This window comes from Lithobates pipiens, unplaced genomic scaffold (assembly GCF_037356315.1).
Source record: "Lithobates pipiens isolate NorthernLeopardFrog02 unplaced genomic scaffold, aLitPip1_a1.2 Scaffold_25, whole genome shotgun sequence".
In the NCBI taxonomy this organism is placed as follows: Eukaryota; Metazoa; Chordata; class Amphibia; order Anura; family Ranidae; genus Lithobates; species Lithobates pipiens.
In genome coordinates, this window is record NW_027507787.1 from 147,992,086 (window position 1) to 148,008,516 (window position 16,431).

The 16,431-nt window shown below is 41.1% G+C and overlaps 1 protein-coding gene across 29 annotated transcripts in view; it reads left to right on the forward strand.

Annotated features, from left to right (window-relative positions):
* Window positions 1-16,431, forward strand: part of ABLIM1 (actin binding LIM protein 1) — a 472,724-nt gene that overhangs the window by 121,714 nt on the left and 334,579 nt on the right. For 3 of the 29 annotated variants that reach the window (XM_077454938.1, XM_077454948.1, XM_077454949.1), the window contains exon 1: window positions 781-904. The exons of 3 other annotated variants lie outside the window; for them this stretch is intronic. In XM_077454938.1, coding sequence (XP_077311064.1) covers window positions 826-904 — 79 coding nt within the window. In that variant the 5' untranslated portion in view covers window positions 781-825. Of the gene's footprint in view, window positions 1-607; window positions 905-16,431 lie in introns of those variants that run through there. 23 more of the 29 variants (XM_077454951.1, XM_077454939.1, XM_077454944.1 and 20 more) reach the window with 18 other exon arrangements.

A 16,431-nucleotide genomic window follows, 5' to 3' on the forward strand; every position in this document is an offset into this window, starting at 1 on the left:
ACGAGCCAGGAACTCCGCTTTAACATAAAACTCCAGAACTCTTCTCTGTCCACAGGATTTGAACTTTATTAGCTTATTGCAATTATTTTTTTTATTTGAATGCATTTGTAGCTGGAAGGTTTTAATCCGCTGGCGATCAGATTTTTTTTTTCTTTCCCCTTGTTCCGTGAAATGGATTATGCATTTGGCCTGCTGTATTAATCCCTTTTCTTGACGGATACTGTTTTTAAGATGTTTCTCAATAATCTTGTTATGTAATGTCATCAATATCCAGACTTTCCCCATCAGATTCTGGGACCAGACTGGGGGGGGGGTATCTATCAGGATGTGGTTGGATGGGTGTGTTTGAGGGGGCTCAGCTGACCCGGGCTCCGATGGTAATCTTCTCTTGTTAATCTCAGTAAATATATCTCGCCTTAATCTCCCTGGTCCAGCAGAAACGATATATAGCTCCTTCGCTGCCTGCAGTCCGGGTTGTTGCTGCCACGGGGACGGCAGCCCTTTCTGCAGCTAATTTCTGCTTCTGGGTTATTTTATCGCACCTCCTATACCATAGCGGTGATACCATGCTTATATTCTTCCGTTGCCTGTGGGGTAATTGGCCACCAACCATTGTGTTTAGAGGAGACTTCCTCTCCTGAGGCCTAACGACCAGCCATGCCATCCTTCCCCCGCAGTCTGAACGCCTTGGGACGGCTCTGCTCGTCCGGCCGCAGCAAGGATGCTCAACCCTGTAAGAACAAGCCGGGAAACGTGGTGAAGAGGATGTCCATCATTGAGGATGGGGAGATCGCTGAGGTTTTGTATCTCATCCCAAAGCAGACTATGCTGCAGCACGTGCCCTTCCTAAACCCGGACGATTACTACCTGTGTGAGGAGCTGTCCAGCCTACCCTCCGGCCTGGGTGAGTCGCGAGTGGCTGCAGTCATGGATGAGGGTTGCTTCAGCTAAAAGCTATGTTTCAGTTTCAAGTGGACTCTTTTAGAGATGAGTTAGGCTACATGTACACTGGAACTCCCCTAGATGTTAACTTTCCCGGGAGCAGAAAAACGCTAAACGGTGCCGTGTTTACCCACGTTTTACCATTGAAAGCTTATTCATTTTATTGGCCAGAGTACTGGTCATAGAAATTAATAAACACCTAAGAGCTAAACACGGCTAGCACTTAGCCATGTTTACACATGTTTTTGCCGTATTCGCTTTTCTTTGGAAAAGCGTTCCTCACCTCTGCGTGATTCTAATGTGTTCAGGCGAGGGACATTTAACTACCCGTAAACTCTGCTGCTACTAAACTCTGGTAAAAGCTTAGTTTACATGGACACATAGCATAGCATTGAGGTTGTGAGTCCATCATAATGAGCACTGCAGGTTTACAGAGCCAGGAACTCAATACAGTGATGGCAATAACCCTTCAAGTTCAACTCTGGACACCGTTTGTGTGCAGAGCCCAGAATGCAGCTCAGGGATGGTGGGAGCATGTCATAATGGGCACAGCAGTTGTACAGAGCCTGGGGCTCAGCACAGGGATAGAGGAGGAACCATGATGCACACAACATAAGGGCAGGCCCAGGTGCTCCGCGCAGGGTTGGTTGGAACCCCTCTTAATGGACACATCAGGTGTGCAGACCAAGGAACTAAACACAGGGAAGGTGGGCGCCCCTCAAAATTGGTACAGCATATGTGTAGATCCAGGAACTCAGAGACAGCATTGTGGGAACCCCTCATAATGGATACAACAGATGTGTAAGTGCAGGGATGATGGGAGCCTCTCGTAATAGGGACAGGTGTTGTCCAGACATGGGAACTAAGCACAGAGATGGTGGGAAACCCCCATAATTGGCACAACAAGTGTTCAGACCCAAGAACTAAATGCAAGATTGATGAGGTTCCTTCATAATGAGTATGGCAGGTGATCGAAAGCTGGGAGCCATAATGGTGTTATGGTGGTAACCCTCATAATGGGTACAATAAGTGTACAGATCCAGAAACTCAGTAGGAACCCTTCCTAATGGTCAAGGCAGATTTGCAGCGCTGGGAACGCAATCCAATGATGGTGGGATCCCCTCATAATGGGCACAGCAGGTGTGAGACCCAGGAACCAAGTGCAGGGATGGTGGGAGCCCCTCATAATGGGCACAGAAGGTGTGTAGACCCAGGAACACAGTGCAGGGATGGTGAGAGCCCCTCGTAATAAACCCAAAAAGTATGCAGTTAAGTAAGAGAGATGGTGGGAGTTCCTTATGATGGACACAGAACATGATCAGATCCAGCAATTCAGCACAAGGAGGATGGGAACCCATTTATAATGAACAAAACAGGTGTGGAGAGTGAGGAACTTAGCGACGGGATGCTGGAAATGCCCTGATTATGGGCACAGCAGGTTTGTAGAGCCAGGCTCTCAGTGCACACATGGTGGGAACCCCCCCCCCATAATAGGTAGAATAAGTGCTCAGACAAAGAAGCTCAGCACAGAGATAGTGGGTACTCCTGATACAAGCAGGTGAACAGCAGGTGTGCAGAGATGGGCAGCTCAGAGCGTGGATGGAGGGAACCCCCTATAACTGGTCCATTAGGTATCCCCAGATGGGGAACCCACAGTAGGGATGGTGAGAATCCCTCATAATGGGCCTGATATGCAGACTCAGGAACTCAGTACAGGGGTCTCAACAAAAGAGCCCCCGAAAGACGGAAAAGAGGTTATCTCTCTAGCATCCAGCAAGCACTTTTTTCAGTTTTTGGTGGACTGATATGAGCAGCCCTCTAAAATGTCAGAAAAAAACAAAGTGGACTTTTATAATGCCATTAACTTATCTTTCATAGGAAATCTAAATTGTGTCAGCGCTGTCTCTCTGTAAAATTTCTCAGGTCATTTGCACATTTTCAGCATTCTTGTCTACAGTAAACCTAATTAGATAAGCTGAAAAAAAGACCAAGTGTAACCAACCAAAGTAAGCCGGGGAAAATTGATTTTGACCTTCTATTTTTAACTAAAACTTTTTGTTAGATTTTTTTTTCATTTTTTTTTTCTTTTTTTGGTGTTTTCATTTTTTTTCTATACTTTATTTGGTGTATTTTTCAATCTTTCTAGTTTGTTTTTTGTTGTTTTTGCCTCCATTTCTACTTTTCATTGTTTTGCCCTGAAGCCTCAACTTTATATTTAGAACTTTTAGAATGTAGTGTGCTATGATGTGGTGACAGGAGAAATGATTACTTTGTAAATTTTTAGAAGCTGGCCTCGTGTATGAATGGTTGGCGAGTCTTCCTCATTTCCATCCACCATCCTATTATTGTCCCTCAGCCTTTATCCAGCCCTCCAAAATCTGCAAACCCACCCTGGCCACTATTCCTGCCACGTGTACATTCCCTAAGGAAGTGTGATGTGAATTCTTCCAAATGTCATTCAATGAATGAATGACATTGTTTAGTCTTAAAGCTGAACTCTGCGTAGATATAAAAGATGCAAATTAATGCAGCTCTGTAATAAATCATACATCCTTAAATTATTCTTTACATGCAAGCAGTATAAGAACCAGATCATGACTTAGCATCAGCCTCTTCAGTTTCTGTACAGCAGGGCTGGCGTATAACAGGAATTCGCAGCACAAGGAGCCAAACAGTTTATGTGCTGACAAGGAGCACGCTGATAGGAGGTGAGAGCAGAGTGACAGAATGATGAGCTCATCACTGTGCTGGGTTTCTTTTCACTGTCCAATCACAGGCTGGGGGTGTGTCTGGCACAACCTTGGTTTAGAGGAAGTGGATTTGCTGGTCTGCAGAATGAGGTCATCTGACAGCAAACAATGAGTACTGCAGAAGACATCTTTATGTTAAAGCTGAATATTGTAGCAAAAGCTGGCTTGTTGTTCTATCTTTTAATGATCCATTCATTGTTACATTGTTAGTTTTGTCTGGAGCTGTGATGTGGTGGTCTAATTTACTAGTCTATTGTCTAGAAAGTGGCTGTCAAACTCTTACAGTAGTAGCAATAGGCTTCTATGTTGTAAGAGGTCCTCAGTGCATATGGCAGTGATAGCGAACCTTGGCACCCTAGATGTTTTGGAACTACATTTCCCATCATGCTCATACGCTCTACGGTGTGGTTGAGCATGATGGGAAATGTAGTTCCAAAACATCTGGGGTGCCAAGGTTCGCCATCACTGGCATATGGTAACATAAATCATGTCTCTCCAACACTCTCCAGCTCCAGGTATCCGAAAATGGCCCCCAATCTTTCCCAATATAAGTCTCAATGTAACCACCATAAAAAGAGAACAAAAACAAGCCACTCTGTGTATTAGAGCCGGTTCACACAGGGGCGACTCAGATCCGACTTCAAGTCGCCCCAAGTCACCTCAGGTCGGACAACATGTAGAAATCAATGTAAGTGAATGAGAGCCGTCTTAATGCACACTACTGAAGTCGCTCCGACTTCAGAAAAGGTTCCTGTACTACTTCAATCCGACTTGTAGGTGACTGGTACCCATTGATTTCAATGGAGGTTGCCTCCAAGTCGGATCTCCGTCTATACAGAGGCGACTCTCAGAGAATTATCAGCTCTCAAAAGGAGTTCCCCCCTGAGAGCTCATTCTCTGATTGGCCATGGCAAGTCGCCTGGCCTGGGGCGACTTAAAGTAGTGTTATAAGTCACGTCCAAGTCGCGTCCAAGTTGCCTCCAAAAGTCGTGTTGCCCCTGTGTGAACCGAGCCTAACTGCCAATATAAAACAGTTTTTTCACAGTACTCACGATGTATAAGTACAGAGACAAACACATCAGCACTGCCACCCTTGAGGCGGTGAGCGTGATGACGTCACAGCTAGGCTCACCACTCCTGTCCCCTGAAGATATTCTCTTGTGATGAAATGTGTCGGACGGAGCCTAGCCATGACATCATCACACTTGCCACCTTGAGCGTGGCGATGCTGTTGTGTTTGTCTCTATACATATACATTGTGAGTATCCTTCTGTGAATAAACTGTGTTTTATATTGGTGATAATACATAGTTTATTTACAGTAGGGTACTCACAATGTATAAGTATGGAGGCAAACTCAACAGCATCACCATGCAGGAAATGGCAAGCATGATGATGTCACAGCGAGGCTCCTTCCGACGTGTTTTGTAGGAGAACCTCTTCAGGGGACAGAAATGGGTAGGCTAGCTGTGACGTCATCACACTCGCGACCTTGAGCGCAATGGTGCTGTTGTGTTTGTCACTATACTTAGATATTGTTAGTACCCTACTGTGAAAAAATGTGTTATATACTAGAGGTAATACACAATGTGACTTGTTTTTGTTCTCTCCTTTTGGCGCTTCCATTGAGATTTATATTGCAAAGGATTGGGGTTTATTTTTGGATAATGAGCTGGAGAGTGTTGGAGAGTGGTAATTTAAGTTACAATATGCACTGGGGACCTCCAATAACATATATGTCTATTACTTCTGGGAAGACCCTTGTGTACTTGATAGCAGGGTGGATTTGATTTAAATTACTAGTAAAAAAGCTTAATTTAAATCATAATTTTTAAAGAGTAACTGTTATCTCTGTCTCTGACCCGCTGTTCACTCACTGACAGTCCTATTCACTTTAATGGGATGGTGCTTGATGTGGCAGTGACACAACAAGACGAGGAACGTGGCGGCAGCAGGTGAGTGGCCGCTAACAGGCACTGCCATGATGGATCTGAACTGACAGGTGCTCTTTAAATGTTAGGACTTATTCTTGCTGGTAGTTGGAATCTTTAATATTTGCAAACAAAATTAAGGTTTCCTATTTAGGATAATAAGCTGTCAGGTTAGTAAAACAGCGATATCCGAACTGATTCAATCATACAATTTGTAGTGCATATACATTTGATTTAAAAAAACAATGGGATAAAGGAATATTCCTGGACTTTGTTTTATCTCATGATTACTGTGAAATTGTGTGAATGCATCAATGCAGTGCATGTTATCTCAGCTTGCAGCACTTGGATTCATTGAATGAGTTTACCAAAAATGTAAATATTGCAGAATATACAGCCTCATGCTACATAACTAAGCTCCATTTCATGCTAAATAAACTCAATTATTAATGTATCTTAAATAGAAAACTATCTTTAGATAGATTTTTACTCCAAAAGCATTTTATTAAAATAAATGTAATAAAAAAAAAATCTGATTTAAATAAAACAAAATCAGATTTTTTTTTTTTTTTATCCACTCCGCTTAATGGTGAGGGAGCACCCGGATGAACAGCAGAGTGTAATGGATTGGTCACAGCACCTTTTTCTTTACCATTTTCTTTGGTATGAACGTTTGGCATGGATTTTCACTATGTAGATAGTATTTACAGTAATTGTAAAGGCTCGTTAAAAAAAAAAGAAAGCAAACATGTTATTCTTACCTCCTCCGTGTAGTTTATTTTTCACACAGCATCCCGTATCCTCCTCTTCTCGGACCCCTCTTTGCTGCTCCTGGCCCCTCCCTCCTATCAAGTGCCCCCACAGTCAGCAGCTTCCTATGTCCGGTGGGACGAAACTTGTTGGGTAACGCTCATGGCAAACGCTCTATACCTCTTATGAGACAAGCTTGTTTTTATCTGATTTCTTGTAAGTGTAAACCCCCCTTTTTTTTTATAAAAAGGTGGATTTATTTATCTTTCATGTCCAATGTCATGGGATAATCTAACATCTGAGATATACTTGCCGTTCCCCTCGGAGTCTATCCATCTGAGGCTAGATCACCTGTTCCATACTGGAGTCCATCTTCCATTCATTGTTTTCCGTATGGATTATTTTTCACTGAGGTAATTTCCTCACCAATGCCTGCTTTACCCACGTGCTATACAGTACATGTGTCCACCTTGTCTGGTAAGCGTGCCGACCTTCCTTTTATTCGCTTGCACTTTATGATCAAGTATCTTTCAAGATTCGTCACTGTATTTGATTCCCCATTCATGGACTTCCTTCTACACCAATATATTTCATGTGGTCTACTCAAGATAAACTAATATGATTTATTTATTTATTTTGACCATTTCACCCAAGAAAACCTCATCACAATAGTTACAGTGTTATTATGGTAACATATTATTGATCTGGTCACATTGTGTAAAAAAACAAAAACATTTTTTTTTTTACCGTACTGTCACAAGTGTCCCTAATCACTGCCACACCAGTTATATGATAACGCTGTACTGCACTGGTGACAACATGTAAGAAATAAATTGTGACTTTTTTTTTTTTTATTAATTTCTTCATTTTCCAAACAATTATGGCAAAAAATGACAACCTCAAAAAACTCACCATGCCTCTTAGTGAATACCTTGGACTGTCTTTTTTCCCAAAAGGGGGTCATTCGGGGGGTATTTGTACTGTCCTGGCGTTTTCAGATCCTCAAGAATTGAGCTCAGCCTTCAATACATCAGGACTGATCAATTTTCAGATATATACCATAGTTTGTGGACTCTATAACTTTCACACAAACAAAATAATATACACTGATTTAGGCTATTGAAACCAAAGAAGTGTAACAGAATACACTTCGACCTAAATGTATGAAGAACAATTATTTATTTGCACAATTTTATAACAGAAACTGAGAAAAACTTTTTTTGTTTATTTAGCAAAAAGTGAAAAAACAGTGGTGATTAAATGATTAAATACCACCAAAAGCAAACTCTAGTTGTGTGAACAAAATGATAAAAATGTAGTTGGGTACAGTGTTGCTTGACTATGCAAGTGTCATTCAAAGTGCGACAGTGCTGAAAGCTGAAAATTGGCCTTGGCTTGGAGGTGGTAAAAGTAGCCGGTATTGAAGTTGTTAAATCAAACAGATTCAGCTGTAGGAGGAATGAAGCTGGGCGAGGAAAAGCCTTACAGTTGACAAGTGTTGTGATATCTAAGCTCTTCTGCAGAAGCACATAGAAACAGATAACGTTGAGGACCAAAAACGTAGTACTGACCAAGAAAACTTAGTGCAGCAGCTGAAAGATGCATCATGTTGGCTTCCTTTTGCATTTGGAAGATATCCAGTGGCACCATCAGCTCAGAAATGGCAATAACCAGTGAGACCCAGGTACACCAGTCTGCAGAAATCTGGTAAGAAGTGGTCTTCATAGAAGACTTATGGCTAAAAGCCATACCTCCGATGTGGAAACAAGGCCAAAAAAATCATCAGTGTAAAAAAACAACAACAAAAAAAACAACACAAGAAATGATGTTCACAAAGATGGCAGCAGGTGCTCCAAACTGGTGAATCCAAATTTGAAATATTTGGCTGTAGTAGAAGGCAGTTTGTTTGCCAAATGCCTAGAGAGCGGTACAAGCATGATTGTCTGCAGGCAACAGTAAAGCATTGTTGAGGTTCCCTGCAGGTTTTGACTGCATTTTTGCACATGGTGTTGTGGATTTGTTTAGCATTAATGGTCTCCTCAATTCTGAACAGTATAGTCAGATACTTATCCATGGATCAGTACCATCAGGGAGGCATTGATCAGTCTCGATTTCTTTGTGCAGCAGGATAATAACTCTGAATGTACCTCCAAAAACATAAAAAGCTATCTTTAGCACAAAGAAGAACAAGGAGTCCTGGAAGTGATGGTTTGACCCCCACAGAGCCCTGATCTCATCATCGTGAAGAAGTCTGTCTTGGGATTACATGAAGAGAGTGAAACAACTGAGACAGCCTAGACAATGGAAGAACTAAATGTTTGGGACAACCTGCCTTGCCAGATTCCTTTAAAAAAAAAAAAAAAACCTGTTAAAGTGAGAATTGATGCTGTTTAAAAGCAAATTATGGACACAATAAATATACATTTGATTTTTTTCTAATTTTAGGGTTAATTACGTTATTTTTTAAAGCATCTTCACTTTAGAACATTTTACTCCAAATCATAAAAGGTTTGATTTATAAAAAAGCATTTGCACAGTCATCATGAATAATCAAACTTTACTTCCCTAATATCTTTATTTCTGTTTCAATATTTTTATTTGAAGGTTTTTCACAAAGTGTAGAAAAATAACAATGAAGATATTTAAGTAATACACAGTTTACACAATCTGAAGTGCTCATATATCAACCAAAGAAAGGGCTTCCATCATCAATTAAAGAAAAAACAGAAGAGAAGGTGCCCTCCTCCATGGAGGGGACCCCTATTTTCCGTTAGTAGAATTGCATATTTAAAACCTTTCAAGCACACAATTCAGAAAAGAGGGAGAAAAACGAGGAGGAGAAGGGAAAGAAAAGGGTGTAGGGGGATGGGGAGACCCTGCGTCAGGTATAGTCCAGTAGTCTTTTTATAGTCTTTTTTTAAACACATCTTGTCATTTAAAACTACAGAGAATCTATCATTGACCATGAGCCAGAAAAGCTTGTGCTTAAGCTGGCCAAATGGAATGGCAGCTGACTTCCAATTTCTAGCTATGGTGATTAAAATCTTTATTTCTTATGATCATTAGCTCCCTCTAGTGGCCTATAATACAGTATTTACCCAAAAAATTACTCAATCAGAAAAATAACATATTATGGTCACTAGGTGGAGCAGATGGCCACAGGAAATAAACATATTAGGACAATTACATATACTGTATGTGATGGCTTTTGCCCAGTGCTGTATTTATATTCCCATGATCTTTGCATAATTCTTTTTGTGTACCTATATACTATCTATATGGTGTTAAAGTGATTGTAAACCTTTGTTTAAATTAGAATAAAAAGATGCTATACTAATGGTTTTGCATAGAGTGGTCCCTTATCTCCTCTTCTGGAGTCCCCCACCAGCTCTCTCCACTCCTCTTCTCCTGCATATGCCCCCTCAGCAAACCATGTGATAAGCTGTTAAGGTTCCTGCTCTCAGAATATCCTGTGAGAGTAGGAAAAGGGGTGAGAAGAACTGCAGATGGGCACAGCACTGGAAAACCAAAAATCTAAACACAAAGGCACTGATGAGGTGGCACTGATGAGAGGCACTACTATGCAGCACTGATGGGCACTGATAGGCGGCACTGATGGACACTGATAGACGGCACTAACTGATGAGCAAGCATTGATGGGCACTGAAAGGCAGCACTGATTGGCATCACCGCTGGGCACTGATTGCCATCACTGCTGGGCACTGTTGGGGCTGCACTGATAATCTATACAGGTCTCCCCTGTGAGGAAATGCCCCTGATCGCCTCATCTCACATGGTGTCAGTGTGAAGAAAACTGCATTTTCTTGTTTACATGTGATCAGCTGTGATTGGGCACAGTGCTCATCTTTGGAAGAGGCTTCCTTCTGTGACGACAGCCATGCAGACCAGTTTGTGGCATGTGATCTGAGCACTGACAGGTTGACCCCCCCACCCCTTCAACCTCTGCAGCAATGCTGGCAGCATTCGTACATCTATTTCCCAAAGACAACCTCTGGAGGCCTGTTCTGAGTGTAGCCTGTGCCTAATAAACCACTATATGGTCTTGGCCACCATGCTGCAGCTCAGTTTCAGGGTCTTGGCATTCTTCTTATAGCCTAGGCCATCTTTATGTAGAGCAATAATCCTTTTTTTTTAGATCCTCAGAGAGTTCTTTGCCATGAGGTGTCATGTTAACCAATTAAGCCCCGGACTAATTGTCAGCCTGAGGACCAGAGGTCTTTTTACAATTTGCAATGTTGTATCCAAATGAAATTTGCGTCCTTTTCTTCCCACAAATAGAGCTTTCTTTTGATGGTATTTGATTGCCTCTGCGATTTCTATTTTTTATGATATAAAAGGAAAAAGACAGAAAATTTTGAAAAAAAAAGTATATAGATTAATAAGAATGCGGCGCTACCTAAAAGTGCTAAAACTTATAAATGAATAATAATCCCAAAATCAATGTAAATCAAATAATATCCACTAAATGAAACATGGATACAATAAGAAATGAATCAATATAAATAATCCAAATTAAGATACGCGTGCACGCAATAAATGTGCAACAATTAGTGAATGAAAGTCCGTGAAAAAATCAATCCAGTGATTAAATAGAAATAATCTGCATAGATGATCCAAATGTAAACAAGCGTATAAAAAAATATATATATATAAAAATATATAAAAATATATAAAGTGAAAATTCGTGAAAAAAACAAATGTAGTGACTATTTAAATAATCAATATACACACGTGATTGTCCATAAATAAAGTGCACTGATGACTGATAAAATTGCAAAAAATATATAAATAAAGTTCATGCAAAAAAGTGTGAAGAATCAATTCCCAAGAGTGGCAAATCACTGCAAACTTCAGTGCTTAATGGGTGCACCAACTATTTTCCCCAGCCTCTCACCTCCAATAGCTGGTAAATAGGCACTGTGTAAAAGGATAACTGCTGGCTTCTTATTCATTCAGTCACACTGCTCCACCGCTGTTTGTATTTCACTGTAAGGTTATGTATTATATGCCCTCCCAATAGCTCCAGGATATCCAAGCCATATAGAATGGAAAAACACAGAGGGCTTTCATGTGTAGTATCTTCGCTATTTTATTGAAATAAAAGGTAAAATCCACACTTACATTCACAAATACAGCAGAGTGTGCAGCAACCGCGGACTTCCGGTTTCGGCCGTAAACCGGAAGTGATAGGTCCGACACCAAATTCCTTCCCTGACGCGTTGCGTTACAGAACGTAACTTTTTCACCCTTTGAAAAAGTTACGTTCTGTAACGCAACGCGTCAGGGAAGGAATTTGGTGTCGGACCTATCACTTCCGGTTTACGGCCGAAACCGGAAGTCCGCGGTTGCTGCACACTCTGCTGTATTTGTGAATGTAAGTGTGGATTTTACCTTTTATTTCAATAAAATAGCGAAGATACTACACATGAAAGCCCTCTGTGTTTTTCCATTCTATATGGCTTGGATATCCTGGAGCTATTGGGAGGGCATATAATACATAACCTTACAGTGAAATACAAACAGCGGTGGAGCAGTGTGACTGAATGAATAAGAAGCCAGCAGTTATCCTTTTACACAGTGCCTATTTACCAGCTATTGGAGGTGAGAGGCTGGGGAAAATAGTTGGTGCACCCATTAAGCACTGAAGTTTGCAGTGATTTGCCACTCTTGGGAATTGATTCTTCACACTTTTTTGCATGAACTTTATTTATATATTTTTTGCAATTTTATCAGTCATCAGTGCACTTTATTTATGGACAATCACGTGTGTATATTGATTATTTAAATAGTCACTACATTTGTTTTTTTCACGAATTTTCACTTTATATATTTTTATATATTTTTATATATATATATTTTTTTATACGCTTGTTTACATTTGGATCATCTATGCAGATTATTTCTATTTAATCACTGGATTGATTTTTTCACGGACTTTCATTCACTAATTGTTGCACATTTATTGCGTGCACGCGTATCTTAATTTGGATTATTTATATTGATTCATTTCTTATTATATCCATGTTTCATTTAGTGGATATTATTTGATTTACATTGATTTTGGGATTATTATTCATTTATAAGTTTTAGCACTTTTAGGTAGCGCCGCATTCTTATTAATCTATATACTTATTTTTTAGTGCAGAGATCACTGTTTTTATGCTGGCTGCTTCCTATGCGCATCAATTTTGTATTTTCCTATGACATATTAGGTGGAGCGCACTAGTTTACTCTTTACACATTAGAAAAAAAAAGATTTTCTACTTTTTGTTATAAGAAAAATCGAATAAACTCAATTTTAGTCATACATTTAGGCCAAAATGTATTCAGCCACATGTCTTTAGTAAAAAAAATGTCAATGAGCGTATATTTATTGGTTTGCGTAAAAAGTTATAGCGTCTAGAAACTAGAGTACATTTTCTGGAATTTACACAGCTTTTAATTTATGGCTGCCTATCTCATTTCTTGAGGTGCTAAAATGGCAGGGCAGTACAACCCCCCCCCCAAATGACCCCATTTTGGAAAGTAGACACCCCAAGGAAATTGCTGAGAGGCATGTTGAGCCCATTGAATATTTTTTTTTGTCCCAAGTGATTGAATAATGACACACAAAAAAAAAGTTTACAAAAAGTTGTCACTAAATGATATATTGCTCACACATGCCATAGTTATATGTGGAATTGCACCCCAAAATATATTCTGCTGCTTCTCCTGAGTACGGGGATACCACATATGTGGGACTTTTTGGGAGCCTAGCTGCGTATGACACCCTGAAATCCAATCACTGCCTTCAGGATTTCTAAGGGTGCAAATTTTTGATTTCACTCTTCACTACCTATCACAGTTTCGAAGGCCATAAAATGCCAAAATAGCACAAAACCCCCCCAAATGACCCCATTTTGGAAAGTAGACACCCCAAGCTATTTACTGAGAGGCATGTTGAGTCCATGAAATATTTTATATTTTGCCACAAGTTGCGGGAATATTACAAACTTTTTTTTTTTTTTGCACAAAGTTGTCACTTAATGATATATTGCTCACACATGCTATGGGCATATGTGAAATTACACCCCAAAATAAATTTTGCTGCTTCTCCCGAGTACGGGGATACCACATGTGGGGGACTTTTTGGGAGCCTAGCCACGTACGGGACCCCGAAAACCAAGAACCGCCTTTAGGATTTAAATATAAAATGCTACAAAAAAAAAACTGTTAGCAATCGCAGGGATCAGGCCTGACTCTGGGAATGCTGCAGTTATGTGTTTAGTGTTTTGTAAGTGACAGTGATCGTTCGATACTGCACCTGGGTGGGCAGGGCGGAGGGGCAAAACGCAGGTGCTAGCAGGTATCTGGGCTGATCCTGCTAACAATGCATTTTTTTGGAACCCTAAGCTGCTGGGGATGCTAGTATAGATCTGATCAGATCAGATATTGATCTGTTCAGATTCTATACCACTAAGGGAGGTGTATGCTTTGTGCGTGGGTGTTGGCGGTACTGGCACTAACCTAGCGCTGCCTGGGGTGACGCAGACACTATCTGACCCTAAAACCTAATTGATATCACCCGCCGGGTGATCAGGGGGTTAAACCTTTATTGGGTAATAAATGGTGGGTGCCCTGATGCTATAAAAAGCAAACTAACTAACCAGAGTCACCCGTAACACTTATATGGTGATCACTGGTGAAAGTGTTAACTAGGGGCAATCAGGGGGTTAAAATCTTTATTAGGTAGTATATGGGGGTCCCTGACGCTATATAAAAACCTGACAGGGAACCTAAATAACTAACTGGCTAACCAGGGTCACCAGTGACACTTATACGCTGATCGCTGGTGAAAGGGTTAACTCTAGGGGTAATCAGGGGGTTAAAATCTTTATTGGGTAGTATATGGGGGGTACCTAACGCTATAAAAACCTGGCAGGGAACCTAAAAAATAACTAGCTACCTAGTGGCACCAGTGACACTAATGCAACGATCAGAAAAACTATTGCTTAGTGACACTGGCAAAAGGGGGTGAAAGGGTTACCTGGGGGCAATCAGGGGTTTAAAACCTTTATTAGGTAGTATATGGGGGTCCCGGACGCTATATAAAAACCTGACAGGGAACCTAAATAACGAAATAACTAACTGGCTATCCAGTGTCACCAGTGACACTTATGTGGGGATCGCTGGTGAAAGGGTTAACTCTAGGGGCAATCAGGGGGTTAAAACCTTTATTGGGTAGTATATGGGGGTACCTAATGCTATAAAAACCTGGCGGTGAACCTTAAAAAATAACTAGCTACCTAGCGGCATCAGTGACACTAATGCAGCCATCAGAAAAACGATCACTGGCAAAAGGGGGTGAAAGGGTTAACTCTAGGGGCAATCAGAGGGTTAAACCTTTATGGGGGGGGGGGTAGGGGGCTACCCTGGACTTAACACTAACTGCCCTGACACTTTTTACTGTCACAACTGACACTAAATGCAGTGATCAGTAAATAAATGATCACTGCAATCAGTGACACTGTGACTGGGGGGGGGGGGGGGGGTGATCAGGGGGTTATTTGTGTGCCTATGTGTACCTACGTATCAGTGTAGTGTTGGTGCACACTTACTATGTCCTCTCCTTGCATTCCGGTCAAAAAGACCACCTCTAGGAGAGTGACATCACTTCCTCCCTGCCTGTGTTTACACTACACAGGCAGGGGAAGCTTCTCATTCGCCAGGAATGATTGAGAGGGGATGGCCAGAAACCAACGGCCATTCCCTCATCCCGGATCGCTCCTGAAGCAAAACGGACCGCCGCAGCCAGCGGGAGGGGGTCCGATCGGGTACGTGCTTGTGCTCGTACATGCCATTCTACCGATGTATATCTACATGCGGCGGTCCTTAAGTGGGTAAACTTCCAAAGACCAATATGAGAGAGTGAGAGCGATGACACCAAATTTAACACACCTCTTCCCCATTCACGCCTGAGACCTTGTAACACTAATGAGTCACATGACGCCAGGGAAGGAAAATGACTAATTGTGCCCAATTTGGAAATTTTCACTTAGGGGTGTACTCACTTTTGTTGCCAGCATTTTAGACATTAATGGCTGTGTGTTGAGAAAATATAAATGAAACACTCCTATGGCCACGTTCGTATAAAGGATTGTTAGAGAAACAATTGGGCATGTAAATAGCCCAAGGTCAGACTTTAGTGGCACAATGCACAGTAATGAATATAAAAAAGTATATTTTATTTATAACAATACATAGTACAGAAAAGCAAAAAAGGATAAAGAATTCAAAGCATTGTTGAAAGAGAAAATGGGTCTCATTATCTTGCAAGGGAGTCCAAAAAGGCTAATCTTGCCCCTTAAGCCTCAAATGTCACCATATACAGTATCTCAGGTGCTTGGGTGTTCACCACACTGAGCCAATGGTGCCAAATAGCACCTATGTTGAAAAAATTGACAGGTGACAAATCTCCACGGAACAGGAGGGAGAAAAGGGGGGGGTGGTGATAATATAGACTTGGACAATGAAAACCAAAACGCCTTAGAAGTAGAAATATATATAAGAGGATAGCCCCATATACATGAATATGAATACTCAATTAAGAGCCCAGGCTGCAATCAGCAAAGCAGAAACCAAATTAGCTCAGGGTTAGATAGTCACTCAGTCATCATAGCTCATGATCTATCCTGCATACACCCAGGAAACGAATTGCACATTTATGGAGTATATGGTGACATTTGAGGCTTAAGGGGTGAGATTAGCCTTTTTGGACTCCCTTGCACGGTAGTGAGACCCGTTTTCCCCTTCAACAACTCCTGAGTGTCCTGATGAAGCTAGACAGCAAAATGTGTTGATGCTCAGGGGCTCACTACCATGTATACCATGCATCCTTGCCATGTATTGTGTATCATATGCTTTTAATTCTTTATCTTTTTTTTGCTTTTCTGTACCATGTATTGTTATAAATAAAATGTACTTTTTTATATATTCATTACTGTCTATTGTGCCTACAAAGTCTGACTTTTGGCAATTTACATGCCCAATTTTTTCTCT